At 21.0% G+C, this 23695-nt stretch overlaps 2 protein-coding genes across 3 annotated transcripts; one reads left to right on the top strand and one right to left on the bottom strand.

Moving 5' to 3' along the window:
* Positions 1–1621: 1621 nt before the first annotated feature.
* On the top strand, positions 1622–14475 carry LOC127286640 (uncharacterized). Of its 2 annotated transcripts, none has more exons than XM_051313137.1 (8): positions 1622–2554; positions 4334–4507; positions 7523–7646; positions 7815–7995; positions 10686–10896; positions 11004–11157; positions 13126–13265; positions 13770–14475. In XM_051313137.1, the coding sequence occupies exons 1-8, from the start codon at positions 2429–2431 to the stop codon at positions 13890–13892; spliced, it is 1233 nt and encodes a 410-aa protein (XP_051169094.1). In that variant the 5' UTR covers positions 1622–2428; the 3' UTR covers positions 13893–14475. The 2 variants fall into 2 exon arrangements, with proteins under 2 accessions (XP_051169094.1, XP_051169095.1); XM_051313138.1 differs by having other exon boundaries at positions 1623–2554; positions 10686–10887.
* Positions 14476–16306: 1831 nt separating this feature from the next.
* On the bottom strand, positions 16307–23152 carry LOC127286637 (putative ankyrin repeat protein RF_0381). Its single transcript, XM_051313133.1, has 2 exons — positions 22865–23152; positions 16307–18883 (listed from the first exon to the last, which is right to left on the bottom strand). The coding sequence occupies exon 2, from the start codon at positions 18823–18825 to the stop codon at positions 17086–17088; it is 1740 nt and encodes a 579-aa protein (XP_051169090.1). The 5' UTR covers positions 18826–18883; positions 22865–23152; the 3' UTR covers positions 16307–17085.
* Between the last annotated feature and the right edge of the window lie 543 nt (positions 23153–23695).

Raw genomic sequence — 23695 nt, 5'->3', positions numbered from 1 at the left:
GTAATATAGTTTAAATTATATTTTTGTTAAAACGTAAATCACTTGTTAACTCAAAAAAAAGAGGCAATTTTTTTAACAAGATTTTTTTTTAAAAATAATTTTTAAGGGAAACAATTTTTGTTTTTGTTTTAGATAGAAAAATACGTATGAGATTATCTTTTATGTCGCGTATATATATATATATATTGTACATTGATGTTATTTTAATAAAGATGTCTAATCATTGTTTTCGTAAAAAAAAAAAAAATTTTAATGCGTGTTTCTCTTTTTTCTTCCTAATTATACTCAGTTTTTTATTTAATAATTGTTTAATTTAATTCATTTTACATGTATTTTTTAATTATTTATTTCTTGATTTTTGTAATATTATCCGAAATAAGTAAATTTTTTTTTATTTATTTATTGTATTTTTTTTAATTTTCATTTATCGAAATTTTACAATTTTTATAATTTTAATTAATTATTTTATAATTTTTATATGATAATAAATTTGTTTATAATCTTTTTTATTTTTTTATAGCATTTTAAAACAAATTTTTTATTATTATGAATAAATAAAAAATAAAATAAAATCCATTTTATTTTTTTATAATATTTTTTCTTTTGTAATTTATTTATTTATATTATTTATTTTATTTATATTAATATTTATTATATTTATATGTAATTTTTTTCTATTTATTTTTAATATTAATTATTTTTATTTTAATTATTTATTTATCATAAAATTAATTAAATCCAATTATTTTGTATAATTTTTTTTTTTAAACACATTTCCTATCCTTGCGGTTTACACGGATGGGAAACAACGTTTTATACACTTACGATAAGTTACGTGAAACAAATGATGAATTTAAAAAAAAACACACTTTCCCATCCCTGTGATTCCCAAGGATGGGAAACAATATGTTTCAAAAAAACGAAATAAAATGCAAATTTAATAATTGAAAAATAATATTTACAAAATTATATAAAAACAAAAAATATATACAAATTAATAATTAAAAAAAAAAAAATTATATGAATTTTTTTATGATAAAAAAAAATTATATGAATTTTTTTATGATAAAAAAAAATTATATGAATTTTTTTATGATAAAAAAAATTAAATAAATAATTTACAATTTCGATAAATAAAAAATTATAATAATCGTTTATTAAGATAATTAAAAATACGCTTCCACGAGAAAGGAAAAAATAATCGATAAAATAAAAATTCGATTAAAAATAAATTATAAATAAATTAGAGAAATTAGTAGAATTATTAGATAATTATTAGATAATTATTAGAATTATAAAAATGATATCTAATTATAATTATATAGTAAACAAAATTCCCCGTGACTGTAAATGAAGCCCAGAATATATGTTAATTAGAAAATTCAAAAATTTAGAACAAGAAATAGTAAAAATATTTTGTTTTCCAGCACTTACTTCAATTTTTAAATATCCCGCCTTATTGCCGATTTTGACAACAAAGAAAACAATTATTATTGGCTAGCAGACGACGCAAAGTGTAAATTGGAATCAGCTGATTGGCTTTTGATTTTCTGTTTCTCTCGTTCTCATATTCCTTCTCAATATTCTCCATTTCTTTTCTTCCTTCGCTCTCATATCACGTATTATTGTATTTCATGTCACACGCGCGCACATCGACTCACGCTCATTTTCTCATATATATTATTATCACTTATACACCCGCGCATTTATTTTTAGAGGTTTAGAATAAAAAATTTTTTTGAAAGTACGCTGCGCGTGTTTACTATAAAAATTCATAAACTTTCTTTTTTTTCCTATATAAAAAATTTCTCCACATAGAGAAAAAATAACGAATTTTTTTTCTCATCCAAGTTTTCTCTTTTTTTTGTGTCTAAAAAACCCTCTTTACTTCAGTGTATGTGTATGTGTGTGTGTGTGTGTGTAAGAGACTCTCGTGTTGTTTTCTGTCCGTCTTTTTCTTTCTCTCGCCGCGTAAAAAAAAAAGCATTCCACCTTCAAGTCAGCGGCAAAGGTTGTGACTGATAAGCCGCAAATTTAATTTCGATTATTTTAACAAAAAAAAACCAATTCATCGAAACATTTTTTTTTTTGCTCGGGAATGTGATTCTTTATTGTAAAAAATATAGAAATATTTGTGTTTTTTGGAGGTGAATGAAAGAATTTTTTTTTTCCGAATTTTTAATATTCAATATATCCAGTGAAAGTGATTTGGGAAATAATTTTTGTTTCTACGGAGATATTTTGTATGTCGTTCCTTTTGCTGACATTCGCGATGTCAGCTCAATGATTATAATAGTAGTAGTAGTAGTATAAGTATAGGCGCAGCGTCTTTTTCGTGGGAGAAAAAAAAGTAAATAGGTGGAAAAACAATAATAAATTTTTTTTTTCTTTTTTGAAAAGAGAGAATTAAATAATTTGACAACAGAAAATGAATTTCGCGTGTAAGTGTCTTAATGTGTCGATTAAATCGAGAAGTGATAAACTCGAAAGGGTCATTGTCGAAGACATTGTTGGATTAGATCCCGATGAAAGGCTCGACGCCTTTTTTCAAGAGGTAAGTTTGTTTGTTTTTTGTTTTTGTTTGGTTTTTTGTTTGGTTCGGTTTATTGACATTTTTATTTAACATTGTTTTTTTTAAGTTTTAGTAGTACTATAATTAAATTCTATTTTTTTTTCTACTTTTTTGGGTTATTTTTTTTTTCAATTTGCGCAAAAAATCGACAACTTTTCTTTGTCTCGATTTAACGGTTTTTGAAATTGGAATAATTTTTTTTCTCGTATTGTTTTTTTCTGTGATTATTAATAAAGGAATTTTTTTATTTATTTATTAGAATATAATTTAGTGTTTTTTCGAGAAATTTCGATCGACATTTTTTGACTTTTTTTTTGCGAAAATATTGATTTTTTCTATTTTTGAAAATTGTTATCAGTAATAATATGCAAAAAAAAAAAAGAATTAGTATAAAAAGAGTAATAGGAAACAAAAATAAGAAATATTTGCACTTTTTGAAAATTATTAAATTAAAAACGTTTGATTTTTAATTTTTTTAAATAAAAACTTTAAATATATTTTAATGTTAAATAATAATAATAATATTTATTTTTATTTTTTATTTATTTACTATTTATTTTTAAGTAACAAACAATATATATTCTTATTAACATTAGAATTAAGTATTTTGAAATTAAATTAAATTTTAGTAAAATAGAGATTTTAAATAAGTAAATAAATAAAATGTAATTAAATAATTTATTTATTGGTTTTTTTAATACGATTAAATTTATTAAATATTTTTTAATATTTAAATAAAATATTTATATTTATTTAAAATAAATCCCATCAACTGAATAAATAAATAAAAATAAAATATTTATTTACTTGAAATAAAAAAAAAACAAATTACTCCAAATTTTATTTTGAATAAAAAATTACTACTTATTTCTTTAAAACTTAAATTAAAGAATTATTTATTGAATATTAAGCTTTAAATTTTTTATTATTTTAAATTTAAAAAGCAAAAAATTTTTTTTAATTTTTTTTAATTTGAAAAATTAATTTATACTTACATTTTAAAAAAAAAAATATAATATTTTTTAAATTCAAATAATTAAAGATTGTTTTTTCTTTTACCTTTACGTCTTCCAAAAAATCGAAAAATTAATTTACCGCAAATAATTAAAAATTCAATTATAAAGTAAATTTAACTGTGTTTATTTAATTATTTATTAAAAATTTTTAAATTTAAGTTTCTAAATTGAGGACAAAAAAAATAAATAAAAATAATTTTAAAAAAATTATAAATTTCCGAAATAAATTAATTAAAAAAACTTAAAAATTGAAAAATAATTGAATTTTAAAGATAAATTTGAATAATACTAAATTTTGAAGCCAAACAAGTAACTTTAATTAATTCGAAATTGTAAAAAAATAAAATTACTCACATTTTTTTACTTAAAAAGTTTTTTAATTAAAAATTAATTTTGATTAAAAATAGAAAAATTTAAAGTTAATCTAACTTTTTTGACTGTCTCCAATTTTTGCCCCAATAGAAAAATAAAATTTATAATTGCAAAAATTTGAAGGAAGAAGAAAAATTTTAAAACTTTAAAACAAAAAAGAAAATAAATTCTTATCTAATTATAAAATAATAAATAATAATTAAATAATAATACAATAAATAAATATATTAAATATTAAATTTGTTAATTTAATGTTTGTATTAATATAATGAATTTTTTTATTTTTTATATTTCGTAGTGTTTATTGAGAAATTAAAAAAAAAAAAAAAAAAAAAAAACAGAAAAGAAATTGAAAAAAAATGTTTAATTTCAGGGCGTAGCAACAGTTCCAGAATTGGAGGTAATAGAAAAGGAACAGGCAACCTTGGTTGAATGCAAAAATATTGGCTCGTGGACAACTCATTATTGTTGTAATTGTTCGATGTACACGCACGCCGTAAACTCCGAAGATGGAAATGCAATAATTTTGATCAACACAAAAATGATCGTAAGTTATCAAAAAAAAAAAAAAAAAAAAAAAAATAATAATAAAAAAATAAGGAGGGGAAAAATTCAATTCGTAACCAAAAATGAATAAAAAAAAATATAAAAAATTAGATTTTAAATTACAAAAAAAAATTTTTATTTAAAATCTATTTTTTGATGATAATACTCTATTTAAAAACAACGAAAAGCAAAAAAAAAAAAAAAGTTACCTCTAATTCTCATTTACATAATTCTGTTTTTCACATTATTATCTCTCACAATTCGTATCGCAGTCAAATCAAAGCGGAAAACAAGCTAAAGATGTTGAATTACGAATTATTTTTAACCTGGCGATTAAACAATTCCCTCTCCATTTTCTTATTCGGAACAATCTAACATTTAATTGATAGAATTCAGGGGCGTAGAAAATTTAGGGTGGGTAAATTACTCCTTTTTTGGGGGGTCTTTTTTACTTAATGTAATTCAATACTTTATTTATGGAAATATTTTATTTTTGTGAAAATTTGTAAAAAAAAAAAAATTCATTTCTACAATTAAAGAGAAAATTTTTATCGATAACTGTTTCAAATTAACTGTTTTCGAGTAATTTTCTTTTTTAATTGTTTAAAAAAAATAAAATAATAAATAGTGGTAGAGAGAATTTTTTTTTTTTTTTTTTTGAATAAAAAAGTAAATCATTTTTTAATTGGCAAAAATTAAAAAAAGTTATATGTTCAATTTGAAATTAAAATAATAAATATTTAAAATATTTAACATAAACGATTAAAATTAAAATTTATGCAATAAAGTTCAAATGTAAAGAATTCAAACTGAAGTAAAAAAAATAACTTCTCGACGAAATTTCAAATTTTTGAAAATAATTGAATTTCAAAAAGAGATTTTCAATTAAATTTTTCTGTAAATTTGAATTACCGAAGATTATTGTTCCAAAATTTAAGAAAATAAATGAATTTTAGAGAATTTAGAATTTTAATTGTTTGTTTAAAAAAATAATTGGAATGTTTAAAGAACTTTAGTAATATTTTTAAATATTATGAATATTTTTAATATTTTTGAAAAATTTATAAAAATAGTTGAAGTTTTTTAGAGTTACAGTTTAAATTTTTGAAATTAACATTTTTTTTGAAAATTAAAATTACTAAAAATTTTGTTTTTTAATCCAATTTCAGAAAATAATTAAATTTTAAAGAATTTATAATTTTAATTTGTTTTAAATAATTAAGTTTTTAAAAATATTTATTAAAATTATGGTAAATAATTTAATTTGAAAGAAGCAGTTTTAGATAAAAATTTATAAATAATTTAATTTTTGGAACAGAGAGAGTAAATAATTTTTAGAAATTTCAAGAATTTAATTAGATTTAAAATTGAAATTTCCGTAAATTAGAATTTTTAAAGATTTTTAAAATCAAAAATTTTAACAATAAATGTGATTTAGAGAATTTTTAATTTAAAATATTTTTTTTAATTAATAGAAGAATTAATTATAGAAGAATGCAAATGGAAATATTTTATTCAAAATTTCTGACAATAATTTGAATTTTAGAGAATTTTCAATTTTAAAAAATTTCTTTTTTAAATAATTGAAATTTCGAAATATTTTATTAAAATTGTTAAAATAATTAATTTAAAGAAAACACTTTTTTTTTGTATAAAAATTTACAAATTTTTGAAGCACTACAATATGCAGACTTTTATAGAATTAATTAAATGTCAAAAGATTTAAAAGAGGAATTAATTTTAATAAAATAAAATAATAAAATTTGAAATAAGTAAATAAATAAATATCAATCTTTGTTACAAATAAAATAAGATAATTGCTGAAGATTAAATTTTTTAAAAATAATCCTCTATTTGAAAAATTTAATCAAAATTTTGAAAAAAAATGAAGATTCTTAGAAAATTTAAATTAATATTCTGAAAATAATTGAATTTTCAAAGATATTTAATGAAAAGAATTTTACATAATTGAAACTTCCTAAATTTTTAATTAAAAAATTTTGAAAATAATTTGAAATCTTTTAAAAAGAAATTCATTAGAATTTTTTAAAATCCTATAGGAATTGAATTTTCTAAAAAATAGTTATTTAATATTTTTTATTTTTTGTTTAAAGTTATTGAACATTAATTGTAATTTTTATCCAATTTTTTATGAAAAATAGCTCATTTTTCTCTTTAAAAAATAGTTTTTGAAAAATATAAAAAACAAAAATAATTTTATTTGTTCAATAACATTTGGAACAAATTATTATAAAAAAAATTATAAAGAATTTTTCATAAAATAAGTGTAAAAAAAAATTACGTCGAAAAATATTAAAAATTGTGTGAAAGAAATTCAATTTCAAGATTTTTTTTTTTTTGAATTTACTAGTAAAATTTCAAAAAATTTATAATTTTCATTTAAAAAGAGTTATTAATTTTTTTCTACCTTTTTTTCGAACCTCGAATCATATTCTATTATTTATTTATTTATTTATTTCAAACATAAACGGGTTCATTATGTAAAATTGAAGTAAAATAATTTTTGCCTATTTTATATTTTTAAAAAAATTTGTTTAGTAATTATTTTTTGAAAAAATTAAATTCTTTTTAAAATTCTTTACAATTAATTGTTCAGAATAATGAAAAAAGTGTAAAAAAAAAAAATTTGTCAAGGAAAAATATAAAAAATTGAAATTTTTCCTGAATTTAACAAATTTTTATTGAATTGTTATTATATTAATTATTTTTTTAATTGTATTTTTTAATTCTATTACAAAATTTGTTAATACAATTTTTTTTTCTAAATTTTCACGATCATTTAATAATACATAATAAAGTTGAAAAAAAAAAATTAACACCTTAAAATAAGGAAAAAAAATTTTTCCCTCCCCTTAAATTCGTTAAAATAACGAAAATTTGTATTTTCGCAACGCAAGAATTAATTTTTGATTGCCTATCAATTAAATTAAAAAAAGAAGACAAAAAAAAAATTTGTGAAATTTTTTTCTATTTCTTCTTATTTTTTTTTTTTTAGATGTCAAAAGAAGAGATGGAACAGATAAAGTCATCGTCTAAGTACAGTTCAGTGTTTAGGATAGTAATTGACCGGAAGAAGTTAAACGACATGGATTCGTTCTTGCCACCGGTTACGTTCCCTGGTAAAGCTTTTGCTCTCTTATTCTTAATTCTATATACACATTTGCTCGCTCTCTAAGAATAGAGAAGTGAGAGATATACACACGCTTTGCAATTGAAAACTCCCAAGTACTGTGTAAAATTCTAACTGATTCTATCTTTCTTTCTCTCTCTCTCTCTGTCTTTTGCAGTATCACAGATTCCAAGCAGTCTGCAGAACGCTTTGCGTAGCCTTCAACAACAATTGCAAGCTGCCATCAATAGGGAAACACAAATTATTGATGATAAAATTCACGCCTACACCATGGAGCAACGTAAAATTTTAGAAAAATTCCAAGAGCAAGCTTACATGGATCATCGACTGTTGAGCAGGTAAATATATTTATTTTCTATTTTTCTTTTCTCTTAATTTCAAAAAAAATTGAAAATAATTTTCCTACTAATCAACAGTTTATTATTTTTTTAAAATATGATTAAAGTACATTTTTTTTATTCAATTTTCAAATTGAGTTATTTTGTGGTAAGGAAAAAAAAACTTAAACTCAGGATTGATAAAAATTTTATTTTATTTTTTCCCCTGATTTCTTTTGTCAGAATTTTAATTCTTTTTTTCCTGATCCTAAAATGAAAATATTTTAAGAGGTTTTCAATTATTAAAAAAAAAAAAATTTAGATTAATTTTTAGAGAAACAAAAGTTTGAATTGAAAATTTTTAAAAATTATAATTTTTGTAAAAATTTTTAAGAAATTTTTAATACATTTTTGGTGATCAAATTAAATTTAAATAATTGAGTTATTTTGTATAGTATTTAAAAAAAAAAATTATAAGCCAGAGAGAAATAAATTCTTTTTCCTCCCAAAGAAAATATCTTCAAAAATAGAAAAAATAAAAATGTTTAGTCTCTTTTTTTTATATAAAAATATATTTTCTACAAATTTAAGATACAATTTTAAATTTTTTAAATTATTTTACGAAAATTGAAAAATTTTAAAGTTGTCAAAATATTTGTTTTTGATTTAAAAAAAAAAAAAAAAAAACATTTTGAAAATTCCCAGAGGGAGAAAAATATACTAATATTTGTTAATTTTAATAAATTGAAAATAATTTCCAATTAATCAACAGAGGATTTTTTTTTAACGTGTGATTAAATTAAAATTTTTTATTCAATTACATTTTGAACCTATTTTTGTAGGATTTAAACAAAATTTAAAGTTAAAAATAAATTTTGTTTTCAAAAAGATTGCTTTAAAAATACACTTGTAAAAATAAAAATTTTGATTCTATTTTATTTTTATATAAAAACAAATTTTCTACAAATTTACAGATGATTTTCAAAATTTTTATTTTTTAATGAAAATTTTAAAGGTGTTTAATACCTATATCTTTTTTTTTTATCGCAAATCCATAGAATATATTTTTTTTTTGAAAAATTTATAAGAATAATTGAATATCTCAAGATTTACAATTTAGATTTTAGAAATAATAATAATAATATTAATAATTTTTTAATATTTAAAAATTTTATTAAATTAGTAAATAAAATTAATTTTCCAGTCAAATAAATAAATAAGTTAAATAAATAAATAATATCATAAAAGGAAAAAAAATTAACTCAACAATATGAATAAATAAAAAGAATGAATTTAGAAATTCATCGAGTTTCACATACAATTAAAACTAGATTTTTTTTATAAATACATCATTATTGACATTTTTAAATGATTTTCAGTAAATTGATCCGAATTAAAAATTAAAAATTATAATTTATTGACAAAACATCAAATTATAAACAAGATTAATTACAATAAAAATGGATTAATGGATTAATTACATTAATTACAATTATTTACAAGATTATTTAATTAAGTCGTTAAGATTAATTGCAAGGTATTAGTGAAACGAAAATAAGGAAATTTTTCGTGAATTAAAAAAATATTTAAAAACAATTATTTAGTCATAAATATTACGCTTTCAATTTTTTGCCATTATAAAGAAAAAAATCATTTTTTTCTTTTTTTTTTAAAGTGTGACTTTGTTAAATGAAGCTAAAATTTCCAGTTTATTTAAATACGTAATATCTACGTAAAGTGAGGTCAATGAACTCTGATCAAAATAACACAGAATTAATGATAATTATTTAAGAAGAGAGAGACATAGAGAGAGAGAGAGAGACTAGTAAAATTTCAACCCATCGAAATTTAGGTTGCTCTCAGTGGTGCCAATTTATTTTTTTGGCATTACATAGAAGTGTCTAAAATTATGCTTTATTTTCAGAAAAATTGCTAAAATATTTCATTTTTAATCATTTATCATTTTAATTTATTTTTTAAAATATTTTCATTTTTTTTTTTAATTTTCATTTTAATTCATTTGTCACTGTAGGGTCCAATGGACCGCAGGCCTATTTTTCTTTTATTCTAATTACACTTTTTCTTATTTTAATTTAATTTGTTCATTTAAATTTAATTTAAAATAATTTTTTTTTTTTGTTATTTTATTCATAAAGAAAACAAATAATTATTTTCTTCTTGTAGTTCTACATTAATAAAATAAAAAGGCAAAAATTTGAAACTATTAAAAAATTAAAAAAAAAATACGGATTTTTTTTTTTTTTAATAAAAATTGTCATTTTAGTTGTAAAGTAAGGAGTTAAAATAATATAAACTTAGAATAACAATTAATTTTTGAATTTGTTAATTTCTAATAATTATTTACTAAATTCGAAATTTGTTTGTACTGTTAATTTACTACTAAAAAAAAAAATTTAATTTATTTAGCGAGTAGAGAGAAAAAAAAATAATTTATGTATATTATAATTAATAAAATTGTGTTAAAAATTTTAACATTTAAAAAAATTCAAATAAAAAAAAAAAAGTCGACACGAAAATAATTTTTTCTCTTTCAAAAAATAAAACCAAATTTTTGGTGAAAAATTGAAAAAGAAAAACAAATTTCAAAAAGAAAGGAAAAAAACACAAAATTGAAAAAAAAGAAAGAATTGTTAGTAATAATTATTTACAAAAAAAAAAAAAAAAAAAAATATTTATAAAAATTGTTCTAGAATGATATGTAAAAAAGAGGAGAAACCAAAAGTGGTTGCAAAAACACGAAGACGAGCGAAAAATTTAAAGACCAGTGACTCTACCTCAGTATCAAGTTCACTGTCTGCAAGGCCACCAACTGAAACAAGTTCGAGTGACACTGCTTTCAGTGGATCGAATATTATGACACAACATACAAAGTCGTCCATAAATTCCAATCTCGTAAGTGACGTAAGTCTTCTTACAAAAAAAAAAAAAAAAAAAAAAAAAACAATACTGAACACACATTTCGAAGAATATGAAAACAAAAAAAAAAAAATAATAAAAAATTATTTTAGAATGGACACAGTGATAAAACTGATTCAGTTAAAGCACGTCGAAGAGAACCGAGTAGCTTTGATGCCGAGGCACTTTTTCTTCTCGAAGGAATGGACGACACTGTTTATTCGGATGATTGTCTATTGTCCTCCGATTTGGAATCTGATACCGATGGTAAGATCACAATTTCAAAATAATGAGAAAAAACAAAAGAACAAGCCTGGGATATAGAAAATAAAAAAAAAATGCTCTATTGAGGCAAAAATGAAAAAATACAATTTTGAAAAAAGGGCTTTTAAAATATTAGAAAAAAAAAAACTTTTTGAAAAGTAGATAATTAATTATTAGATAAAAATTAAAATCTATAAAGGTTTAGTTTATGAATTTGAAAATGTCAATTAAAATGACAAAATTTCCTCCACTTCTAATTGATATTTTTTTTTTTTTTTTGAGTTTAAAATTTTCGGAAATTATTACTCTTGTATAGAGTGACAATTTACAAAAATTTCAAATTAATTCAATGCACTTTAATATGAAAATTAACAAAATATTTTATTTAAATAGAAATTCTCTTAAAATCAAAAAATAATGATACAATTCATTGTATGATTGAGTTAAATTTGGGGATGCAAATTATTTTTAATTATGAAAATAAAAATAACATAATAAATAAAGAATATAAATTTATTATTAAGATATTTAGAAATAATTGTATTTTAGAGAATTTTTAATTTTAAATTAAATTTTCAAAGAATTTTATTAAAATTATTTAAAATAATTGATTTGGCGAAAAAATTTTGAGGCTTCAAAAAATTTTAATAAACATTTTTAAATATAATTGAATTTTAATAGATTTTATATTAAATTTTTACGTAAATTTGAATTGTATTTTTTTTTTTACAAAATTTTGGACAATAATTGAATTTTAGAGAATAATTGATTTGGCGAAAAAATTTAAATACAAATTTTTAAATAATTGAATTTTAAGACACATTTTAAATAAAATTTTGTTTGTAAATTTGAATTACAAAATTTTTTTTACAGATTTTGGACAATAATTGAATTTTAGAGAATTTTTAATTTAAATTTTTTAAAAATAATTGAATTTTCAAAGAATTTTATCAAAATTATTTTAAATAATTGATTTGGCAAAAAAAGTTTTTAATATGAATTTTTAAATATTTAAATTTTAAGAAATTTAAAATTAAATTCTTTTGTAAATTTTGTATAACAGAAGATTATTTACAAAATTTTAGACAATAATATTGAAATTTAGAGAATTTTTTTATAATTGAAAATTCAATTAACTTTATTAAAATTATTGAAAATAATTAATTTAGCGAAAAATTTTAAATAATTTAATTTCGTGAGATTTTAAATTAAATTTTTTTTGTAATTTTGAATTGCAAAAGAATTTTTTTTAAATTATTGAAACTCATTCAACTTTATTAAAATTATTTACAGCAATTTATTTGTCGAAGAATTTTAAATGAAAATTTATAAATAATTGAATTACTTAGCTCATTTATTTTCCTAAATTAATAATTAAATAAAATTAATATTTGTAGATCTATACGAGGCAATATTTTTAGAATTAATTGAATCTTAAGAGATTATAAATTGAAATTTTGTTAAATTTGAAATTTATTATTATAATTTAAAAAAATTTTTGAAATTTTAATTTTTTTCTTCAATATTTAAATTTTAGAAGTTTTTTTTTACAAATTCTAAAAATATTAAGTTTTTTGAACAATTTTGAATTACAATTTAGAAAATTAAAATTTTTAAAATTCAATTTTCAAAGATATTTAATTAAAATGAATTTTAAATTATTGAAATTTCGTAAAATTTGATATGAAAAATTTAGTATTGAAAAAATTTTAAATAAATGAAATTTCATAAAATTTGGAAAATTGAATTTTTTTTTTCAATTTCATTAAAATTGTCAGAAAATACACATTGAATTTTTTTTTTTTTCTAAAATTTGCTGAAAATTTTATAATAAATTTTATATTGTCAGAATGTATAAATTTGCAAATTATTATTTATAGTTAATATTTAAAAGAAAAATTAAGCCTCGAGAGAAGAGCTGATTTTCAAAATATTGATAAAAAATAATTTTTCTTTTTTTTTTTTAAATAGAATCGGTGAAAAACGAGGGAACTAATATACCCAGAAGCCAAAAGAGAGGCTATCCAATGTTAGCCAAATCATTACCAGTGACTGTACCTGATTTTCGTCCATTTGATAGGCGCTTACCACATGACGAAGATGATGAAAAAGTAATTTTCAATATTAATAATTAATACTATAATTAAATTTATTTTTTTTATTTATTAACTTTTATTATTCTTTATTTACTAATTTTTATTATTATTTTATTAATTCCAACTTATTTACAATTAATAAAATTAATAAATAATAAATAATAATAATAAATAAATTAATAATTATATATATATAATTAATTTAATTCAATTTTTTAAATTACTTCAAAAGTTTAGAATCTTTTTTTTTTATTCGCATAAAGAATCTACTTTAAAATTAAAAAAAAAAAATTTCCAAAATTCTGGTCGTAAATTTTTTTAAATTTTTTAAGAAACTAAGAAATATAATTTTTGTGTAATTTTTACTATAGGCAAAAAAAACACTTAAAACAATTATAAAAAATACAGAAAAATTTAAGTTTTTCTCTTAAAAATTATAATTTTACATAACTAAAATTTAGTTAATTTTTTCTATTTAATGTTTAATATATGAAATTTTTTTTTTTTTATTATTATCAGGAATCAATGGATCCGCTAGACCCGCATAATATTAGAGCTTCAATTAAAGCTCTAGCCAAAAGTGTTCATGGCGATCCAGTTTTTGGTGATTTGCCGAGACCTCGATTCTCCACTCAAATCTGACTGGAGAAAATTAATGAATCAACTGACTCCCCTAGATTAGTTTCGTATAAATTAAGTGTTTCCTAATGTGTCATTTCACCGACCATCGTATCTTTTTTTGTCTGTCTTTTTTTTAGCACCTTAACAATTTGATACAAAAAAAAAAAAAAAAAAAAAAATACTATAGAGAAGTGATATTGCTATAAGATGTGATAGGTAACGTATTTTGTATAATTTCCTACTCTTTAAAGAAGAAAAAAAAAAAGTTTATAGGTTTACAATTTTTTGACTAAAATTTAAAAAAAAAATAAATATGTGCGCTAGTTTCGCAAGAAGAGTACTCATATATATTGTATAAATAAATATATTCGAATTTATTCAATTGATACACATATATTATATATAAATATATTTCTCGTTTATGTGCTAAAAGAGACGCTTGAGAAAGTATATTATAAAGAAGATTTTTTCTTTTCTTTTTTTTTCATTTTTTACCAAGTGATCAAATTGTTACTTTATTTTCTTCGGTCTCGAAGTCGTTAATGTTTATAATTACTCAAGTTTTTTCAATAAAAAAAAAAAATATTATACTTTTTAGTAAAAATCTCTTTTTTTCATTTTTTTTCCTTATATTGTTTCCTCCTTTACATTTTTATTATTTAAAAAAAATCCTTCGTACCAACTTGATAATAATTACTATCGTCGGTTACATTAATAATAACATCTATAAATTACCAAAAATTTATTTTTAATTTAAGTCAACATCTTAGTTTTTATAATCGCTTGAATTTTTCTTGTCTTTATTTTTTGATTCTATCACTTTTTCAATTATATCATTAATATAAAACTTTTCATCGCTTATTGAAATCAAATTTTCCGAAAAAATTAACAAACTTAATTTATTTTCAAAATTGTTAATGGAAATCATAATTATTTTATAAATCAAAAAAATAATGTACGCTTTCGAGTAAGACTTCAATATAGTACTAAATTAATTTTGAATTCAAAAATTAATTATATCCTCATTTTCTTGACATAATTGTCAATCAATATTCAATAATAAACAAAAAATTCTAACAGAAATGACATAATTTATTGAGTTGTACAAATAGATAGTATAATATAAAATTTATAATTAAAAACAGTGAATTATTATTCTCTATTTCATTCCTATCTTCATTTTTAACAACATTGTACAAAACGCCTTGTACCAAGCCCGGGAATTTCGATCTGTAAAATTTCCGGCTTGCTACATAACATATTCACTTACGAGCCAATTAGTTTTTAGCCGAATCAAAATTTCTATTTAAACTCATAAAAAAAAAATTCCTTTGGAATTTTAAAACTGAATTTTCATTCTAAAAAAACGAATTGACTCGAAATAATATAAAAATTGATTGAATACTAATTGGAAGTTGTCTGGGAAGTTGAGTAACAAAAATATATAAAATATAACAATAAAATCGAAGTTATTATAAACAATATTTATATTAAAAAACCACACAATTGAGTTCGATTAAACATTATAATTCAATATATATGGATGATTTTTGCACGTAACTCTCGAGTGTAAGTTTTCAAAACCAATTAATACGTAAAAATATAAATTAATTTTTAATATTAATAAATTAAATAAATAAATAAATAACAGTAATAAAATATACGTTTTACGTTTGTGTGTTTACAAATCGAAGTAGAGAAAATATTCTCTTAATTATAATTTGAAAAAATATAGAGAGTATTTTCAAAAATATAAACTAGATCCCAGATTAAAATAATTCGTAAGATTTTTGCATAATATAGAAAAATTGTTTAAATAATATATAACTATATAGTATTATACCCTAATAATGTAAAAATAAATTAAAACAAAAAAAAAACTTTTTTTTTCTTAAAAATTTTGAAATTTAGCACAATTACTTGAAAATCGTTCATATATAAAGTTAACATTTAAAACTTATTTTCACTCTCATTTCACACTCATTTTAGAAATTTTTTTTCCGTCCTTAAGATCGCTCTTTTAATACATAATACAAATTTTATTTATTTTTTTTTAAATTTATCACAAATTTTGATTTTTTTTTAATTAACAAATAACACTGAAGTTACCAACGTTTGATTCGACGAAAAAAATCGTTTTCCCACTTTGGTTGGGAATTTTAAATGTTTGAGATCAAAATAAAAAAGTTTTATTTTAAAAAAGTCTTCTTGGCCTTTGAAAACAAAAAATTTATACCTCGGATCAACTTTAAAAGGCAAAAAAAAAGTCGATTTACATTTCGAAAAAATAAATTTCTTTTTATTTTAATTAAATTTAAATAATAAATATTTTACTTTGAATAACCAATGTAATTTAATTATTACAAAAGTTAAGGAATTATTTTCCAAAGAAACCATAAATTAAGAATATGAAAATTTTACTAATTTAAATTTTTTACCTTTAATTTTAATTTTCCTACTTTAAATATTTATTTATTTATTTATTTTACATAATGTAATTAAAGGCGCATTGCCTACTTTACATTAGGGTTTCCTACTTTAAATAGTCAATACGCAAAAAAATAGAATATTTTTGACGCAGAAAAAAGGAAAATTAGTAGAAAAAAAACGGAAATTTTATGGTGTTTTGAAAATACTTGAAATTATCTTAAAATATTTTTAATCAAATTAATAAATTTATTTTCAATTATTTAATTTAAAAAAATTTTTAATTATCTCTAAATATTTAGGTGTTGTTTAGAAAAGGCCCAATAGAGGGCTTCTCACAAGCGAGATGCAAAATTTTCGTTATAAAAGATCTACTTGTTTTTGAGTCAGATAATCTAGTCAATCAGACTTTTTGTCTGATTTAAATTGAAAATAATTTAGTCTTAGTATAGCACAACTTACATATATAAAACATATATGTTCATCCAATTTTTTTAGACTGATTTTCGAATCAGCAGAATTTTAATTAAAACAAAATTTTCTTTTACTGCTTCTCAGGTGACTTTAAATAAGATTTAAATATATATTTTTTTTAAATAAATTAAATATTTGAAAAATTTATTAGAAGAAATATTTATTATAAATTTCAGACAAAAATTGAAATTTTCTTGAAAAAAAAAAAAACTGCAAATATTCGAATAATCCGAAGTCTGAAAATTTTTTAAAATTTTCGTCGAATGGTAACTTCAGCGACATTTTAAATTACTTTTTTTTTGTCATAATATATTTAACTAAACAGCCATTTTTTTATTTTTAATGCTAATTTTCTACCAGTATTCGATGTCTTTCGAATGTTATTTTTTGTCAAAATTTTTATCATCTCTGTATTATTAAAACCAAGGGCAAGTGAGAATGCTGTAACACCACATTTATCTTCAGCAAGAATATTTGCTTTATGCTTTACTAAACATTGCACTATCTCAAAATTACCAAATACAATTGCAAAATACAAAACCGATCTACCCCAATCATCTTGAGCATTAACATCTGCTTTTTTATCAATTAAAATTTGTACAATTTCAAAATTATTAAATTTCACCGCTTTATGCAAAATCGATCTATTATATTTATCCTTTGCATTAACATTCGCATTATTTTCTATTAAAAGTTTTATTATCTCACTATTACCAAATTCAAAAGCACACTGCAATGCTGAATTGCCATTTATGTCTTTAAAATTTAAATCTGCATTGTTCAATAAAAAATATTTCACCATTCGAAAATTATTAATTTCGATAGCAATGTATAATATTGGTCTTCCAAATTTGTCTTGAGCATTAATATTTGCACCATTTTCTATTAAAAATTTTACAATTAAAATTTTACGCAATTTAACAGCAATGTGCAAAATTGTTTCTTCATTTTTGTCTTTAATATTGACATCTGCATTTTTCTCAACCAAATATTTTACCATCTCTTGATTTTTAGATTTTGCTGCAAAATACAATGCTGATCTACCAAAATCATCTTGTGCGTTAATATTTACATTTTTCTCTATCAATAATTTAACCATTTTCAAATTATTAAATTCAACTGCAATATGCAATAATGATTTGCCATCTTTGTCTCTAATATCAACATTTGGACTTTTTTCAATTAAACATTTTAAAATTTCAAAATTATCATTTTCTTTCGCAATTTGCAAAATTGATTCACCATATTCAAAAAGGTTAAAATCAATAATTTTTTCTATTAAAAATTTCACCATTTCTGTATTATTAAATTCTATCGCAATGTGTAATACCGATTTGCCATTTTTGTCCCTAATATTAATATCTGCTTTTGCTAACAAAAATGTAAGGATTTTAAAATTATCTGATTCAACAGCAGTGAATAAAACTGTTCTACCATTTTCGTCAAATGAATCAACATCAGCATTGTTCTTTACTAAAATTTCCAAAATTTCAAAATTATCATCTTCAACTGCCATTTTTAATACTGATATGCTATTATTATTAGCATTAATATCGGCATTTTTTTCTATCAAAAATTTTACCATTTCAATATTACCACAATCAACTGCAATGTTTAATATGGAAATATTATTTTTGTCCTTAGAATTAACATCAGCATGGTTTTCTATTAGAAATTTTACCATTTTAAAATTATTTTTTTCAACGGCAATACGTAAAATTGTTCTACCAAATTTGTCTTTAGATTCAATATCAACATTTTTTATATAATATTTTATTATTTCAAAATTATTCATTTCAGCGGCAATATGCAAAAATGATTTACCATTTTTGTCTTTTAAATTAATATCAGCATTGTTTTCGATTAAAAATTTAACTATCTTAAATTTTTCCAATTCAGTTGCAATTAATAATAATGTTTTACCATTTTTATCTATTTTATTAATATTGCCCCCATCACTCAGATAGTTTTTAATTATTTCAATAATTTCATCTTCTTGCGTTTTCACACGTACAATATAAATTATTTTTCCAATATTTCGGTATTTCTTCATATTAATTGCTATTTGATTTCGCTGATGGCGAGCTAAAATAATTTTATGCAGATGTCTCCTGCAAGAGAAGAAATTATATAATTTATTTATTTTTAATTTTAGATATTCAGGATTACCACAAGAATAAATTTTTTTTAATTTTTCTTAAAAAATTTTAAAGATTAGAAAAAAATCTTTTTTCTTAAAAAAATCGATAAAATGGTGAATTATTTACCGAAAACAGGTGACAAAAAAGCGATAGAAAAACTTATATAGTTAAAAGCAATTAATGTTAAAAATAACAATTTATAATTAATTAATCAAAAATTAAATAATTTGAAATTTAAATCAATTAAAATTCGAATAAATTATAACTTAAATTTGAAAAGATGGAAATTCGGATAAATTGATGAGGCTGAAGTCCGCAACGTTTTCAAAAACGAAAAATTAAAATAGAATTATTTTTTCAAGACAATTTATTTCTAATTTTGATTTGCACAAACTTTCAAAAAAAATTAATATTTTCATAGTAGCCAGTTACCCCCGAATAATTTTAATTTTAAGCCAAAGTAATACATATCGTCTCATTATTTTTTCGTTTTCGTTTATAAAAACGTGCAGACTTCAGCATCATATAAATTGAAACTCAAATCAATTAAAATTTTGCGATAATTTAAAACGCATGAAATTGCTTCTGTTTTTTATAAAGTTAATTTCTCAAATCAGACTGATTAATATCCACGTTTGCAGAATTTATCTATGATAAAAGTAAAATTTATCGATTTAATTTAGACTTTAATTATTGTAAATTCTGCGCATCTGAGATTTGAGAATGAGTCTTTAATTCATATTCCATGTAGCGTTGTCTGGCGTGTAAACATAATTATGTTCTAATTAAAAATTATTAATTAAAATTTTCATTTTATGAACTTTCATTTATCATAATTATTTTTGAGCCGAATTTTTATTTGTTCCAATTGCGTATTTTGCAGAATTTTTATCAAAACGATTTTCTTTATTACAGAATTTTTATTTGTTCAAATTTTTATCTTTTGTCTGAATTTTTATTTGCTCGAATTTTCATTTAACATAATAGGCATTTTAAAGAATTTTTATTGTGTAGAATTTCATTGCGCATAGAATTTTCATTTGTTTGAATTATTATTTGATATTTTTCCATATAACCGATTTTCATACTATAGAATTTTTACTTAACCAAAAAATCATTTAACAGAATTTCTAATTGATATAGAATTTTTATTTGTCCAAAATTGCAAATGGACGAAATCCTTCTGTCGATTGATTGTTTGGCCATTTGCAATTTCGGACAAATGAAAATTCTATCAATTAGAAATTCTGTTAAATGATTTTTCGGTTAAGTAAAAATTCTATTAGTATGAAAATCGGAATATTCTATGCAATAAAATTCTACCCTATAAAAATTCTTTAAAATGCCTATTATGTTAAATGAAAATTCGAGCAAATAAAAATTCTGATAAAAGAAAAATTTTGTGATGTGAATTTTCGGTTATATAAATATTCTGTAATATAGAAAATCGTTTTGATGAAAATTCTGCAAAATGCACAATTCGAACAAATAAAAATTCGGCTCAAAAATAATTATATGACAAATGATTTCTTAACCTTAGCTCAGCGTTGATTTATAAATCAATCCATTTTTTTTTATACAAACTATTGAATTATATAATTGATTGTCCAAACCTTCTATAGCTTATAAAATTTAAAATACCCACAACACAGTCACGCTATTACCAGCCATTTTTGCTACACCTATGGTTCAATCAGCGGTGGGTTTTGCTGCACCAATTTACAGAATGTGCAATGAAATTAATGTAATGTGCTTTCATTAGGATAAAAATATAGATCTTTTTGAAATATCTTTTAACAATTTCAAGAGCGTTATTAAAGAATATATCATTGCTCGACGTTAAGAATCTAGTTCATTAAATAATAGAAGTTATGATTGTTTATAAACAATTTATCCAGGAAATTAAGATCGTGTATAGAAAATTCACATTAACACAAAAAATAATGGATGGATTTATACAAAATTTGTTACTCGGTGGTTTTTTGGGGTCGCTGATTACGAATCCGAGGTCAGTTTTTCAAAATTCAAAATGGCGGATTTTTTTTTTTTAAATCGTTTGGATTTGCTTGAAACTCTCTATTCGGGGGTTTTTGGGGTCGCTGATTAAGAATCCGAGGTCAGTTTTTTAAAATTCAAAATAGCGGATCCAATATGGTGGACTTTTTTTTAAAAAAAATCGTTCGGATTTTCTTGAAACTCTCTACTCGGGGGTTTTTGGGGTCGCTGAAAATGAATCCGGAGTCAGTTTTTCAAAATTCAAAATGGCGGATGCAACATGACGGACAAATGTGTGTGTAAAACAAGTTTCGAGTGAATTGGGTAATTTTTTTAAAAACAGTTCGCCATATTGGATTCGCCATTTTGAATTTTTGAAAACTATTATCGGATTCGTAATCAGCGACCCCAAAAACCCCCGAGTGGCAATTTTCAAGTGAATTTAATTAATTTTATAAAAGTTAGTCGCCATATTAAATCCGCCATTTTGAATTTGAAAACTATCATCGGATTCGTAATCAGCGACCCCAAAAACCCCCGAGTCATTAGTTTCGAGTGAATTGGGTAATTTTTTTTAAACAGCCCGCCATATTGGATCCGCCATTTTGTATTTTTGAAAACTGAGTTCAGATTTGCAATAAGCGACCCCAAAAACCCCCGAGTCCTAAGTTTCGAGTAAATTGAGTCATATTTTTAAAACTATTCCTCCATTTTGGATCAGCAATTTTGTATTATTGAAAATTTTGAAAAGTGTCAGCATTTTTTGATTCTGTAAACCCCTAGCATTGTTGGTGATCAATTTAATGCCAATTCGGACATTTTTTGCTTCTTAAATAATGTTTTAATTATACATTTTCTACATATTTCAGCCATATAATGTGTCATAATTCGGCCGCCATTTTGGATTTTTAAAAATGCCATATTGTAAATGTTAAAGTACTTCGAGATGAACATTTTAAGACCTTAAACGTTTCAATTGATCCCATACAATTATGTACAGAGCACTGCGATCCGGTTGACATGGAACGTCCCATATACAAAATGAAAATTAAAGATTGGGGTTTAGCAATATCTTAAAAATTTAGTGAGGATTATTTTAAGTCAAGAAAATCGAAAATTGTTTAAAAATTACAAGTTTTACGCTGTTTTTAGTGCTTAATAATGTATATCCTGTCTCAAAAGTGCCAGACGAATGAGAATTTGGCAGTTTTTTTTTTTAAAAAAAAAGGTAGAAACAACCAATAAAAGGACCTAAAAATAATATTAAAAAAAAAAAAAAAAAAAAATTTTAATTGATTAATTAAACTGAAATTCAAATAATTTGAAACTAAAACTAATTAAAATTTGATTAAATAAAATTTTTGATTTATTTAAAATTTATTAAATTTCAATTATTAGAATCAATTATTATTTATAGATCGAACTTAAATTTTGTTTACTAAGTTTCGATCGATTGAATTTGCATTTTTGATGAAAATTTTAATAAATTCGTAATTTTTTATCGATTAAAATTTAATTTAATTTGCAAAATCATAAAAAAGTGAAAATAGTGAAAAATTATCAAAATAAGAGAAATTTGTGAAAAATGGTAAATAAATATGATAATCCTATGATATTTTCCGGAGGCAAAAATTAATTTTTTTTTACGCCTACCGGAAGTATATATAATTGACATTTTTTTTTGTGTAAATTAGTTCAAATTTCCCTGACAATAAAAATGTCCCCTTACTTGTGGCAACCCTGGTATTTTTCAATTATAATTTGTTTTTTAAATTATCAATTTTTGTTTAATTGTTGAAGTTTTTTTAAATACAATATCTATTCAAAATTAATATCTGATAAGCAGGATGACGTCATTTTAAAATACTCTATCGCGAAAGAAATCTTACACTTTAATTTAAAAAGAAACTATTAATTTACTTATACCGCTTATTTTTCGACTGTAATAAAACTTACACAGTCAAAATATTGTGACTTTTGATAATATCCTTCTGAAGTATTTTTTTTTTCTATAAAAAAAATATAGAAAATTTTTTTATCACACTATTAACAATTCACTGGTTAACCTTCCTCTTCCTCTTCTGTAATGGCACTGTGCACATTTTGTTGCCGGGTTCCCGCTTTTTTTTATAACCATAGAATAGAATATAATGTAGAATAGAGACGCAATTTATAATTCCTTACATTATACGGATAAATTTCGTATATCACGCTAGAGACGCAACAGTAAAGCTATGTCCACAATGCCTGCGTTGAAATGCTGCGTTTTGCGTTAAAACATGAGACAGAGAAAGATAGACATATATATCTCTGTGTTTAAAAATAAAATATATATTAAATTATATTATATAATATTTAAAAATAAATCATCTCAATAACTTCAATATTAAATTTTTCTTCTATAGAGCAGTCATTCGGCTTGTGTCCATTTTTGAATTTTCCCCCACCCAATTTGAACCTAATTTTCTCTGAACAAAATTTTTTCTTTTTTCCATTCTCAATGTCAATAAAACAATTAACAATCTTTTTAATATTGTTAAATTATGAATTATAACAAAAAAAAAATTAATTAATAAACCAGTCATGTAAAATTTAAATAATAATTTAATATTTATTTACAATAATGATTTTTATCTAATATAAACAATATTAATAATTATAAGGATTATAAGTTTCAATTATATTTTTATTTTATAAATATAATTTGTAAAATAATAAAAAAAAAACAGAAATTCATTCACGAAAAAGAATAGTTTTTCTCTTTTTATAATTCTAAAATAGAGGCGC

This window comes from Leptopilina boulardi, unplaced genomic scaffold (assembly GCF_019393585.1).
Source record: "Leptopilina boulardi isolate dan_hultmark-lab unplaced genomic scaffold, ZJU_Lbou_2.1 LbouV2_362, whole genome shotgun sequence".
Classification (NCBI taxonomy): domain Eukaryota; kingdom Metazoa; phylum Arthropoda; class Insecta; order Hymenoptera; family Figitidae; genus Leptopilina; species Leptopilina boulardi.
The sequence above is the reverse complement of the archived record's forward strand: the minus strand, read 5'-3'. Positions and strand labels throughout refer to the sequence as shown.

What these genes read in the sequence shown, in the direction of transcription:
- LOC127286637 (XM_051313133.1), bottom strand. Translation starts at nt 18,825, where the DNA reads ATGAAGAAATACCGAAATATTGGAAAAATAATTTATATTGTACGTGTG.
- LOC127286640 (XM_051313137.1), top strand. Translation starts at nt 2,429, where the DNA reads ATGAATTTCGCGTGTAAGTGTCTTAATGTGTCGATTAAATCGAGAAGT. An exon ending in TCGACGCCTTTTTTCAAGAG is followed by an intron (nt 2,555 to 4,333) that starts GTAAGTTTGTTT and finishes GTTTAATTTCAG; the next exon opens with GGCGTAGCAACAGTTCCAGA. An exon ending in ATTCCAATCTCGTAAGTGAC is followed by an intron (nt 10,897 to 11,003) that starts GTAAGTCTTCTT and finishes AAATTATTTTAG; the next exon opens with AATGGACACAGTGATAAAAC.